The sequence below is a fragment of the Parambassis ranga genome, chromosome 19 (genome assembly GCF_900634625.1).
Source record: "Parambassis ranga chromosome 19, fParRan2.1, whole genome shotgun sequence".
NCBI lineage: Eukaryota > Metazoa > Chordata > Actinopteri > Ambassidae > Parambassis > Parambassis ranga.
This window is the reverse complement of record NC_041039.1, coordinates 9,977,090-9,991,156: the sequence shown is the minus strand read 5'-3', so window position 1 is coordinate 9,991,156 and position 14,067 is coordinate 9,977,090. Positions and strand designations below refer to the sequence as shown.

The following is a 14,067-nucleotide window of genomic DNA, read 5'->3' as shown; positions in this document are numbered from 1 at the left end:
TCTATATTATCAGAGGAAATGACCCCCGATTTAATCACTGTAATTCGGCCATTTATTCCAAAATGAATTTGAATATCTGATGTTGTACTCTTTCACTTTCTTTGTTATTTATTGGACTATGTCTTCTGATGGCTTTCCTTCTAATAGGCTACTGCAAATTTCAGTTGATGAAAGCCTTAAGAAATTAAATACGAGGAGGTATCATGACGGATTAACACGAAGGAAGCACAATTATGTTAAAAATTAACAGTTGGCACTTTCTGTGCCAATAATCATCTTCAATGCAAAGAAATGGGGCCATATTTCCATATTTTCCCCGCAGAATAATCTCATCAAGTTAGTCGACGCGTCATCCTGCCGCGACTTCCTTTCTCGCTCTACGTCATCAGCTGGTGACGCACGTTTCAGTTTTGTAAACATTAGGAATCAGAAAGAAGAAAACCATGGATAATCTTGTAAAGGTACTCGATACATTTAAAATCGCATTTTAATATGAAGACAGGAAAAAAATAGTGGATTGTTTATTGGTTATTTGCAAGTTAGCATGAAACATTAGCCTCGGAAAAAATGCGACTTCTCAGCAAAGATACTTGTATCCGTACAGCTTGCTAACATTACTGTCTTATATATTTACATATCAGAACGTCATACTTGAATTGTACATTTAAAACCAGCGACGAACTGTAAAATACAAATGAGGTTCACTTGATATTCTGGTTTCTACACGCATTTAACCCAAGGCGTTTTATCCATTGGTTTGTTTTCCTTACTGACTTTTTTCAGCCTTTCTGTGACACAGCCTTCTATACTTTCCATGGTGTCACATTCACTGTACCTCCACTTATAATCTGACATGCTTGCCTGAGAGCAGAGCGGTTAAACTGCCAAGATTACCGAGGTTGCAGTACATAGTTATACTATAGTGTCTCATTCATGCCTGCATACAGCTAGGCTTTTTTTTTAATTATGCATCACAAACACAAATGAGTTCCTGTGTGTCTCAAGGTTCACGGAAGTGGTGGCTATGACTCTGACTTCAGTGATGAAGACGGTCAGGGAGAGTCATCAGAAAAAACCCTTAAAAGGTACAATTACACAACAAAGAATTCTGGTTTATATTAAAATGGGTGTCTGTGGACAGCCTAGCCTAATAACATATGTTGCTTGTGTTTATTTGAACCTAAAGGAAGCGTGAGGAGGAGATCTTACAGAAGCCATTCCAGAAAGATCAGCACTCCATGGTGGCTCACAGCAGTTTCCACTCTAATGAGCTGGACAGGTACTGCTAATTTCAAATGAGGTTTTTGTATTTTAATAAAAGTCAATAAAAGTTCAATAAAAGTCAGTTCTGATTATAAATAGCAGTAGCACATATTAAAATGAATTAATTTAGTCAAAAGATGTAATTTTCATGTTTAGAATTACTATCCACAAAAGCTGTTAGCGTAGTTTTGTTTGTACTTTAAATAAACTTGACTTTTCTTTTTCAGAGAGGAAGCCAGAAACAGAAGAGCCCACCTGATATCACTAAATGCTGTATCCTTTTTTAAATGTATTTACCCTATCCTTTTTAAAATGTATTTACCCTATCCTATCCTGGGATACACTGATGGTGTCAGTAAAAAAAAATAACTAAATAACTCAAACTACCGGTATATTTTTTTCAAAGATGCATTGACCTTAAGCAGTTCCTTCTAGTTTGAGCGGCATAAGAAGTTTGTCAGAGACTACATACTGTACTATGGAGGGCAGATGGCTGACTTTAGGCGCTCTGTGTAAGTACCGGGTTTCACTCTTAAGCTTGTTCATCAGTTGTCTCCTAAATATACTACACTATATTCATTAGGATACACATCTACCATATCGGACTTTGCCTTCGTTTTGTTTCAGATATATATGTAAAGTAATCAATTTGTCTGTAGTGCTGCTATGCTCTTAATGTTTTGTTACCTTTAGAGCTCAAGACAAAACAGATCTGGATGTGCTGCGTGAAAATCACCGTTTCCTCTGGAGGGATGAAGATGAGGAAGACATGACATGGTAATAAACCACACTGACCTACTCACACCAGTGACTTGTGTATTTATTCTGTTCTCTCCTGAATATTTTCTTATCTTATCTTATCTTATCTTACTCTGTTATAGGGAAAAAGAACTTGCCAAGAGGTATTATGACAAGCTGTTTAAAGAATACTGCATAGCCGACCTCAGCAGATACAAGGAAAACAAGGTGAGACTAGGAAAGGGCATTTCCTGAAGAAAATGCAAGTTTGATTGCTGCAGCTGAAGCATTGCTTTGAACGCTGATGTGAAGGATTGCTCTGAATTGCTGGAGAATCAGAGCAGTTCAGAGCTTTGTATGCCTCTGTGTAACACCCCAACTTTGAGAGCCTGGCATGCGAAAACGATTCGGAATGAGAAAATTCTGAATACAAGTTTGATAGAGCAGCATCTAATAAGCGTTTTAAGACTAAAATGGAGCCTGTAGCTTGAAATTGGTAGGAGATACACCGAAATTGCTTAGTATTTCAAAAACTATAATTTTTGGAAAAAAAAAATTGAAGTTGAGCCGGAATGTCCTCTGTGAGAACATTTTGATAGTTGAATGACTGAAATCAGTCAATGTATGCTGAAGATACGCTGCGGAACTTACGGAAGAATAAAAAAGAAGAAGAAGAAGAAAGAGGGTGAATAACAAGAGTTTGATTGCCTAGCAACGACAATCAAACTAATAAAAGGTTTTTAGTTTTTAATAATACAGCAGAAGATGGTGTCAAAAAAGTCACATGCTGCTGGTATAAATACAGGAATACATATTTATATTTTGGATCATATGTTCAATAATGTGTAGGAGGTTACATATAGTTTTATAAATCTTTTTAATGAAATTTAGCTGGGAAAAGGCTAAAAGAAACACAAGCTCTCTATAGTAGTAAAATATTATTGTAACTACAGACACTTGGCAGAATGATCCATTGTTACACAGTGCTCCTCTTTTAAAAAAATTACACTAATTGTCCCGGTGCTTGCGCCATGTGTAGAGGTTAATATTTCCCAATTCACACTAATTTCCATCATAACTGGCCTTTTCTCCACAAAATTTAAGACTATGATGCGTTTTGGCTCAGTGCTCTGTCTCTAGTGGCCACTGTTTTGGTCTGGGGCCAGCTGTTAATACAGACAGACAGTGTTTTAACCCAAAAGGCAGTGTGAGTATTTCCCTGCTCATGCTGGTGAGTTAGCAGATTCCCTTTAAGCTTGTGTGATATTTCAGACAATTGTTGTTATGTGTAATTCATTATGTTATGACATGTAATTAAGGTATTATCATTTACAGTATTCAAATTTGTAACAGTCCCTATGACTAAATAACTTACGGTAATGTGTATACACATGTGCAGAAAATATAATTTAGATTAAGATTTGCAGGGTCCATTTAAGATGAAAACTGTAATATATGTTATATCTTTGGCATTGTAAAAATGTCAAATTAAATTTTTAAAACTGTGCCCAACAGTTTGGATTTCGTTGGCGGACTGAAAATGAAGTTGTCTCTGGAAAAGGTACGGCATACCCCTATGTTACACTAATAGGTTGTATGTATGTTTTTTTTTGTTTCATACATATTCTAGTTTTATAGTTTTTTTTGGTACAGCTTTACTGGCAAAAAAATCTCATTTGATCATGTTCTGTAAATGTATTATTTATAACTTGTTTGTGTCTGCGGCTATACTATTAGTATGTGGTACACTCATATAGACTATCATAATTTCAGAATATGGTATAGATTTGAGACACAAGACTTCTTGATCACAGTTCACAATCATGTCCACTAGATGGTGACAGAGATAAAGACAACACAGCAGTACACGTCATGCTATGGCCAGTTCCCTTTACAAGACTGTCCTCGTGCAAGCATGTTTGTTTCAAGGTTTTTTGGCTCAGAACGCTTTACCTTAGTTTTTTACAGTCTGCTGCTGCACACAACCTTGACAATGCTGCAGAACTGTGATGATTACCGTCTATTTATTGTTCATGATCAGCTCCTCTCCGTTTACCACTCTTCTGTGACAGTAAGAGTGATATTTATAGATCTGCCTAAACGAACTATTAGCAGCTCAGTGAGGTTAAACCTGCCTCGATAGCTCATAGACATGCTATGAGCCGCACAGGCATGTTTTACATTTAAATTATTTGCTTATGTTTATATCCCTTGCAGCCTCAAAAACATACACAGTGCATCTGAGAAAGCTGACTAAGCCAATATATTGTTCCAGATTAAGACTGTGTAATCCTGGTCTCTGACAGTTCACCACCCCTTGTAGCTATACTCTACAGGAAACGGGATTAGATTAGGTCAGAGGCACTTCACTTCAGCTCTCGTGTCTGTGATTTGTGTACATTAATAATTCTAAAAGAGATAAGCACTGTTTAGAGGATGGGACACTAAGGGACACTCTCTCCAGTGAATCAATATTAATCGGATTCTGTGAGATGGATCCAACATCCCCATACAGAGACAGACGAGCTTTAACTATGTTATAGCTTCTCCACCTGCGAGTTTAATTTGCAAGCTGGTATAAAGTATCATCACAGACGAATGCAAAAAACTGTTATTGGTCATCAACAAGAAATTGTGGCTTATATGTGTCATCCTTTGCTGATAGCCAAACTGGACTTCAGCTTACAGACACACCTGCACTTTCCCCAGTTAAACTGATCTGGCCTCTCCTTATAAGGAGCACTTGCACTTCCACTCTGCCACAAACACCTTTTTGGGAACCATCCCCTTATCATCCCTGCTATCTGTGCACTTCAGGTCATGTTGGTGTTAGGTAATGCTGACTACTCTCCACCCAATAAGGGGGATTACAAAGAACACTGACCTTTCTTTTCATGGCCACACTGCTATATGGGATCAAGGAGTGAGTAGTACCAAAGGGTTTCCTTCTCTCTTCTTTTTGGGAGATGACAGGTTATCTACATACAGGAGACCTAAGTTTTTACTACGTCTGGATTTCTACCCTGGGAATCTGAATGTTTCACATCATTTCCTAAATATTATTATTTTAAGTCCTTCTTCAAAGTGTTATCCATTTTAATTAAATAGGTTTTCCTGCACAGGTGGATGTTAATGCTTTTTTGTGCATTGCTGCCCCTAGTGGGACAGCACAAAAGCAGTCACAGAAATGGGTATGGCACAGTCTGTGTGCATTTATACTTTTGGACAAGTGTGTCTACAGCCCATTATATTAACTCCATTAAAATATGGTCAGCAGTGGGGTGTTGGTGCTTTTTTTGGAATACTCAAATACTCCCAACAGTTGTACTGTAACTGACCAGTTGGGTTGAGTTGAGTTGGAGTGAATACAAGTTTAATTGGAATTACAGAGAAAGAACCAGTGTGTATGACCTACATTTCAGTTATTTTGGATGTCGGCAGGTAAATCTGACCAGTTAAGTCAAGCTTGGCACACTGATTATATTGTTTCAAGTTAGCATATTATATATTAAAATAAGTGTTAATGTTCTCTTCAGCTACAACAGATGTATATTCTGTAGCCATCTTTCATTCCAGGTCATGTTTTTCTTAGGTTTCCCTCTTGGTATAAATTGAGCTTAGCTGTCAGGAGGAGGTCAAAGGCCAAAGGTAGTTGAGGCTACACTTGCTATTGGGCCTCCTGTCAAAATAGTAGCATGGTCTTGGCTTATGTAACTTTCCTGGCAATAACAAATGTTTTTAAAGCTCCCTAACACAATCCTTTACTGTGCACCTTTGCTGTTTCTTAGTAGCTGCATACATTTATAATTTTGAACAGGAATGTCTACAGCCTACTGTATTGACTTTATTAAAACGTAGTCAACAGTAAGGTGTGGTGCCTAAATTTTTTTTTTTTTTTTTTAAATAATCCCAACAGTTTTGTCTGTAACTGACCAGACCATGTTTGAGTTGGAGTGAATGAAAGTTGAAAATATGATTGCAATTACAGAGAAAGGGCCAGTGTGTATGACCTGCATTTCAGTTATTTTGGCTGTCAGCAGGTAAATCTGACCAGCCCAGTCAAGCTTTGCACACTGATTATATTGTTTCAAGTAAGCATATTAAGTTTAAATGTTCTCTTCAGCTACAGCAGATGTATATTCTGGTGTGGAGCATGCAGTGCTTCATTTCTGGTCATGTTTTTCTTAGGTTTCCCTCTTGGTATAAACTGAGCTTAGCTGTCAGGAGGAGGTCAAAGGCCAAAGGTAGTTGAGGCTTCACTTGCTATTGGGCCTCCTGTAAAAATAGTAGTATGGTCTTGGCTAATGTAACTTTCCTGACAATAACACAGTCCTTTATTGTGCACCTTTGCCATTTCTTAGTAGCTAACAATGTTACTGTGAGATTACTTAAAGGTAAATATTATATATAATAGCTTTCATAAGTTATTGACTTGACCTAGATGTTGGTTCATTTGTCATTATTATTCCTTTAGCATTTAATTTTCTTCTGCCTACTCTAATGGCTCCATCCAACTTGTCAGGTTCATATAAAGATATTTAGCCCAACAATAAATGATTTAGTTTGAATAATGCATCATCTTATTACATCCTGGCAGTTTCCCTTAAATTTCTATTTAAGTAAAATGAAAGTGACAGACCAATTTAAAGGTGATATCGTCCCTGTTGCTTTAAGTGATTGCTTTAGTCCTGTTTGTGTTCCAGGATAGGTTTTTACTAAGTATATCCTGCTGGGCTCTCCTTTGCCAGACAAAATATATCAGCTCCTGAGAAGTAACTGAGTGTATTTTAAGTACTTCAAGTGATAGCTCATTATCCCACAGCTTACAAAGCTTTCAAAGGTACCCGATCACAGGAGACTGCCAGTGTATGTATGGCTAAAACTGAACAGCAATGACTCTATGTACTTTTGAGGACTGCAGCTTTGCTTTAAATTCTGCATATTGATCTGTTTAGAGATTGATGTCAATGCAATGCTCATGTCACTATGAAAAAGCTTATCCTCATCCTGTTAGCTTAGCCTAGCATAAGGACAAGACACAAAAGGCAACACCCACCCACTTGTCTCTCATAATCTTAACAGTTAATATAAATCTGTTTATGGTTGGAGGTAAATAAAAAGCACTTTAATTGTACTTTTAATAGAGAATAAATAGTGAATGCATGCTGACTCAGGTCACTGCCTTTTGACTTCAGTGAATGTTAATCATGCAGCCATCTGTCCTGTAGTATATATCCCCCTTGATCTCAGGCCGCTGGCGAATGGCATTATTAGCCAATGACGTAGGAGGACAGGAGTTTCCTCTCTTAATGGGTTTACTCAGACAACCTGGCCTCAGCCCCGACCCCCACCCCACCCCCGTGCACGTGGGCCTAGATACCAAGTGCTTGTCAACAAAAGACAGTAGGACTATATATATATATATATATATATGTTTTATCTTTTACCAGAGACCCAGAGATGAGCGTATTTTATAATGCAGGGATGCTCTGCAGCCTCATTTGTCTGCCTACACAGTAACGTTGTTCTTATTAGCTTTCATGTCAGAAATTTTATGGCCTGGAGGCAAAAACTATCAGACACAAGTTAAGAATTGTTTCCCGGCCTTGATTATATTTAGTTTTTGACATTTTCTTTTGTCAAAGAAACTGCCTAGAAATAGGTTTATATCGACTCCACTCTGCCAGGGTTGTGGGTGTGGGAGTAGCTGGAGGGTCTGACACATTCACACTCTCCATGTTGTAACCTTCGCATATATCACATTCTTTAGATTTGACACCAAACTACTTCTCTGCTGCAGTGAGGGGAACTTTAGTTCCTTTTTCAAGGACGCTCAAATTTGTGTATGCAAAGCACACACCTTTATATAACTTCCTTACAAAAAGCTGCAAACATGAGGTGTATTTGCTTAGAGACTTTAGGGGGAAATCCAGTGCGATTGTAATTTACGTCATTGATAAGAGGCAACAGGATTCTCTCAGGCCCCAGGGTGTCAGTCACTAATCATGGTGAGATGAGAAGAGGACATTTTTTCTGCTGTCTGTAACACATCTGTTGATGTCATTATAGCTTATGGTCTAAACAAGATTGAAAGAAGTGGACATGGAAAATGTCTGGCCCCATTTTCTTTATTGTAAACAACTATAGTGTCATACACTCAGTAAACCCCTTAAAAATATACAACTGGAGCCAGAAGTGTCTGTTTTAGCTGACGTCATTGGAATTTAAACTAACGCAGCACGTGAAGAGAGAGTCTGGCTTATGGTCCAAGTGGCTCTGTGCCCTGGCGGCAAGCGTGACACTGCCCGTATGTTTACACTGTCTCAATCCTAGGCAGGTAAGTGCAGGCATCACTTTCCTCACACAGAGTAAGGCATTTCTTGTTCCTGTGCCAAGAATGGACTGCTCTGACGCATTCGCTCCCTCTGCCACAATCTGGAGGAACCCCGGAGACCAGATCAATGCCACCTTAAGCTCCTCTAGGGATAATAGGCAGGCTGTGCAGCTGCTGGAGGGTGGCCTGAGGGGATGAGGCGAGGTGAAGAAAGGGAGATGAGATGGAGCAGGGGGATAAGGAGGAAGGGGTGTGGAGACAGACGTAGGTTGGTGAAGGAGAGCAGCAGGGTTTCAAGGTTGCCTGACAGAATCTGAAGTGTCTGAAAGAGATCTGAAGTCTGAGTTTCTCAATCCTAAAATAAAACATGTCTGTTTTTTTTGTAGCACTGTTTACTACATGTGTTTTTTTCTTCTGAATTTTTATATGTCTATCTTCATGCAAGAATATTTGTGCTATCATTCTTGGCTTGTGTAGCCTTCTGGTCTCAGTAATAATTATTGACAAAATCAATTTGTTTACTCATAAATAGACATCAATAGTGAAGTAAAAGAATGTCATGAATTTCAGTCACTAAAATATATATATTTGGATGTGTACACTACAAGAAATTCTCAACTTGCAGGTCAATTCCAGTGTGGAAACAAACGCTGTGAGAAGGACGAAGGCCTTAAAAGCTGGGAGGTAAATTTTGCCTACGTTGAACATGGCAAGAAGAAGAATGCTTTGGTCAAACTCAGTAAGCATTTTTCCTTTTTCATAACCTATGCCCTTTCCTCTTAAATGTGTGTGTGCGTGTGCGTGTGTGCGTGTGCATGCCCCTATGCATAATAATCCTCCTTCAGGTAACAGAACTGCAGAAAATCCTGTTAAAATAAACACTGTAATTGGAGGAACCCCAGTCATAGTGAACCCAGTCAAGCAGGAAATGACAGGCTCTTTTCACAAGCTAGTTCAATAGGTCACATTCAGACATATTGTTTCTGCTTAACTAAAACTGTTGCTCAGTTTGTGATTATTCTTAATCCAATGTTTTGACAGCCCTTGGAGCTTAAACCTGGTATAGTGTCCAGGGAAAGTATAATAGATAAGGAAGGTGTTGCAAGGGTTTAATGGGTATGACTTGATAAGTACATTTTGTAATAGGAGTTTACATTTAATTTAAATCCAGCCTCTGCCTCCCTGAGCTTAGTATGCTATGTTACTATAAACATCTGCACTAGTTTATTTTTCTCATTTTAGGTTTCCAGATGTATGATACTAATGAATCAGGTTTAACTTGTTGGTTTACATTAGGGTTGAAATGTGTACAGATTCTATTGCAGTATGAACCAAATGTAAACCTAAATGCTTAAAGGAGCTTTAACCTGAAATTAATAGATTAATACTAAGTCATGATCAACCTGAACATAACTTAGCTTCTCCAAGCTTTGTAAAGGTTGATGCAAAAAGAAATGCATTTAACATTTAGATCCCTATGACACACAAACTTATATTGTAAACATGTCAAAATCATGGTGCTAGAATAAGAATGTGGCTGTCATAATAGTTGCTACTACAGATGGGCTGGAAGACATGATGCCATATTGTTTCTGTTCCAGGACTATGCCCAGAATGCTCTTTCAAACTCAACTACCATCACAAGTAAGCCAACTTACATTTTATGTTTTGCATTAAAAATGTAGATCTTCCTGCCCATGAAGACACTGTGCACTCGTCTGCTCAAAGTAGGGCAGGTCACAACGGACAGTCAGCACACATTACTTTATATCATGCAGGGGTTTAGAATTCAAACCATGATTCATATCTCCTGTCTGACCTTCATACCAGTTACTGATGTGATTTTTTATTTATTTTTTTAACCCTCGGTCCATATATACTGAATATTGTATATGTACTGTTGACTGTAATTTGGAAATGACCGCAAAGTTTATTGTAAGATATATACAGTGCTGCATCTTTGAGCCAAAAGCAGAATCTAAATCAGAATATATATTTGCTTCAAGAGCTTTTGAACTTGCTTTTCTGCTTTTGAACATTAAGGGTCTTCCATTGTATTTGAAGCCAAGGCATAGCTGGCTGCTTTAAATTGTGAATACAGTTTGTTTACTTGTGATTCTGTTCAGGAGGAAAGAGGTGAAAGCAAAGACAAAGACTAAAAGGTTATCTGAGGAGAACCAGCCACCAAAAAAGCAAAAGAAGAAGAAGAAGAAGAGATCATCTTCACATTCCAAAAAACACAAACACAAAAGACACAGAGGTAAAACAACTCCCCATCTCATCTCCCCTATTTTACCCAGAAAGTTCTCTAAAGCATCTGTTGTGAAATTTTCTTTTAAATTGTATCATTCCAATTTACTTTTGAGTTTGACACTTATTTTTCATAACTCCGTTCTGATCTTATTTTCTGTTTCTTTGCAGATCGCTCCACCTCCTCCAGCAGCTCAGGGGAGTCACAAAACACAGACAAAGGTAGCTTTCCTAACTCCATAACACACACAAACTTATAAGTGCTTTCCTAATTAAAAAAAACAAACAACAAACACACATTGGATAGTTTGGGATCTCCTCCCCCACAGAACCAGGCTGTAACTTCTGGAGTGAAAACACCCTCCTCTCTGGTAAAACAACCATTAGCCCTGTAGTTAATGGTAATAGACCCACAGCAGGTCTGTTTTTCTTCAGCTGTCTCTCTGTCTCCATTACACACCATGTTAAAAAAACAATTCCCCTTGTCTTTCTGTCCTTTACTGTGAGCAGCATGAAGTGAAATATGTCTTTGCCCCAATGTCCCTGTTGTGTTCATTCCATCAGAGTCTGGATGGATGAATGGGGGGTAGGTGGAGGTGTACACAAAAACAAACTTTCTCTGTCCAGAGGTTATGTCATTGAGTTCAGTGTGCAATGAGATCACAAACACTATCTCTCTCTGTCTCTGAAGCAGCTGCTGGTAGCAAGATGCCATTAAATACAGGAATCCTGATATATTATGTATGAGTAGGGACGTTTAAGGGCAGTGAAGCCAATGGATAATTTTAGGTTGCACAATGGGATGTGCTTTGACACTGGCCATAATGATTATAGGAAGAAAATAGGGTAATCTTAAGATTTCCAAAGAAATTTCAGTTCATTAAAATAAAGCACCATCTTACACACAGGGACACCAAGGTATTTTAGGCTTGGCCCACATTAAATTTGATGCATCCACTCTGTTTTTCCAACTTTGTAGTAATTTACTTAACTTTCTTACTAGAATGTGAAGCTGGGGATGAGACGGAAGGCCAATCAGAAGCCGATCACTGGCGAGGACCTGCCCCTGCAGTGGAGGAAAAGTCAAGGTGAAGTTAACAGCTTATGTTCATATTAAATCTGGCCCTGTAAGCTCCTGTAAAACCTTCACAGACAGTCATCACTTCTTAGCGAACATGGGCTACTGATCTCTGTATAGCACAATATCTAGACAAGTTAAATTCCCAGAGCAAAGCTGTCCTAAACCCTCAGGACACGAGAGTCACTGTGAAGGAGGATAAATTATTACTTCAACAAGTTGAAGTATTTCTTCAGACAGCAATGTGAAAATATTTCACAGTGAAAAATGTGACACTGTATTCACTGAGAGCTAATTCATATTAACAGCGAAAATGGAAGCATCACAGAAAAATTACATCCATACTCTTCCAGACTTATTTTTTAAGTCTGTTCAGTGATATTGCTTACATTTGTTTATTTCTGAGGTGTTTAAATCTGTTCAAATTATCCGTCTTTTGGATTTGACATTTTTCTTCACAGCACTATTCACTTGTGTTATGAATAAATGTTGTCAACATCATATTGTGTTGTCTATAACACTGACACTGCCAGAGTTAATCTTCAATTTTCAACTATTACTGTGATGGCTGGGACTAACATTTCTCTGTTTTGTGTGTTTTATCTCTTTAGGGAGGAGGAGTTTGATGAGTACTTTGAAGACATGTTTCTTTGAATCTGCTGTTATCAGCGGCGACCCTGCTGTGACTACACTTTTTCTATTTCCAGTGACATTCAGCATGACTGTTTGAGCCTTGTGTACATGTAGATCTATTTCAATGTGTTTGATTACTACTACAAAAATAATTATTACGAACACCTTGTTAACTTGTTGTTTGTCAGTCAACATGATTACATGATGTCTACAGAATAAAATTACCAGAAAATTTAGTAGACATTTACCAGCACTTTTTTGAACTTCGCCTTTTTATTATATTTTTCTCAAATAAGTTCGTTACAATTTAATACTATATTAAGTTTTCCCGTGTATATTTTGCAGAATACCTTTTTGATTACAATCAGGCACATCTGGGGACACCTGTGGCTACGTGCTTAAGCTAGCACATTAGCACAACATTACAGTTTATCTTTCATTTAGCAAGCGCTGCACAGCCATGGTGGAAATAAAAATAACTCGTGTATTTTAACACTTTTTTTCTCAGTATAACGAGAAAGTCACACGTTATGTGACCGTAAATAATGGAAAAAAGGTATGAAACGTGGTATGAAAGCTTACCACTAGGTGCTGTATTTCTGCCGTGGCACATGAGAAAGCGGGTGAAGTTGAAAAGTTGTCTTGTACTGGGGTAAAAGTCCATGCTATTACGAAGCATCAAAACTCACAACATAGTGGCCGCAGGAGTTTGTTGTTAGCTTTTAGCCGAGCGAAAACACTGGGTTTCTTCACTTTTGCTTCCTCGTGCCCCTTTTTCCCGGCCTCCGGACCACTTTATTGAACCAAGGAGGAGCACAAATCAGACACTGGCAGACAGCAGATATCATATATTGGCATATCATTATGTTGTACTGATTTTACGCTGCTACTTCCTCTTCTTCCTCTTTTTTAGCCTGTGATAAGAGTACATGAGCTCGTTGGACCACCTGGTGGTCCAAAGTGGTACTACGCGCTGATACACTAAACATATGTCTGCATCACAGGACAAGGAGATCTGAGGCATAATGGCAGTTTGCGGCAATGTTTGTTAATTTTCAATTATTTATAGGGAGTAAAATATATTTGTGACATGCAAATGAATGAAACCGACAACAAGGATTAGCCTGAATTGTCCTTTGGGCCAAGGTCAGAATGAAGCTGGCTTGACTTCAACTTGCAGAAATGGAAGCTGCGTGAGGTTGCTGGGAGATTATAGACCCTGGCTTAAATAAAGACAATTACTTACCTCTTCCTGCTATGTCTGTCTTGTTTTAACTTTCCTATCTGCTTTCTCTAGTGAATGCTCTTGCTCTGTGTGAGCTAATAGGAAGTCAGTATAGGACACAAAACAATGAGGGCATGTTTTTTCCCAGTTGAAGGGAGTTTTAACATGAATTATGGGTGCTTGTTAGAAAGGCTGGGGTGCTGCCTGAAGAGGGAGACAGCTCTGTACTCACTGACCTCCAAAATGGGGAATGAAAGGTCATGTTGATGCAGTGGTTGACAAGAAGAAGTGTCCCACAAAAATGATTGATTAGAAGGGAGGCCCTTGCACTCTGTGCACTCTGCTACAACATTGCTAGTTTAGATATTTTTGGTTAATGTCTTATATTTATACTTAAATTAATGGCACAACACTGCACAACTCATTAGTTGTCTGCCAGCAGACAGTCCACAGGAACAGCACTGCCAGACAGCATTGTATTGGGCAGGGATCAGAACCAATCCACTGATCCTCTTTCCCCAGAGGCTCATCCAGCTTTGGAGCTTC

General features: G+C 38.5%; 1 protein-coding gene across 1 annotated transcript; it reads left to right on the top strand.

The window, feature by feature from the left end:
* Nucleotides 1–363: 363 nt before the first annotated feature.
* On the top strand, nt 364–12,532 carry fra10ac1 (FRA10A associated CGG repeat 1). Its single transcript, XM_028432198.1, has 14 exons — nt 364–461; nt 1,006–1,085; nt 1,187–1,279; nt 1,491–1,536; nt 1,699–1,775; nt 1,957–2,040; nt 2,145–2,229; nt 3,517–3,562; nt 8,961–9,074; nt 9,937–9,979; nt 10,462–10,595; nt 10,757–10,807; nt 11,589–11,673; nt 12,275–12,532. Exons 1-14 carry the CDS (start codon nt 444–446, stop codon nt 12,315–12,317), a joined length of 999 nt encoding a protein of 332 aa, XP_028287999.1. The 5' UTR covers nt 364–443; the 3' UTR covers nt 12,318–12,532.
* Nucleotides 12,533–14,067: the final 1,535 nt, after the last annotated feature.

Excerpts from the sequence above, each read along its gene's own strand:
- fra10ac1 (XM_028432198.1), top strand. Across the intron at positions 2,041-2,144 it reads GATGAGGAAGACATGACATG|GGAAAAAGAACTTGCCAAGA; the intron begins GTAATAAACCAC and ends ACTCTGTTATAG. Across the intron at positions 2,230-3,516 it reads GCAGATACAAGGAAAACAAG|TTTGGATTTCGTTGGCGGAC; the intron begins GTGAGACTAGGA and ends TGTGCCCAACAG.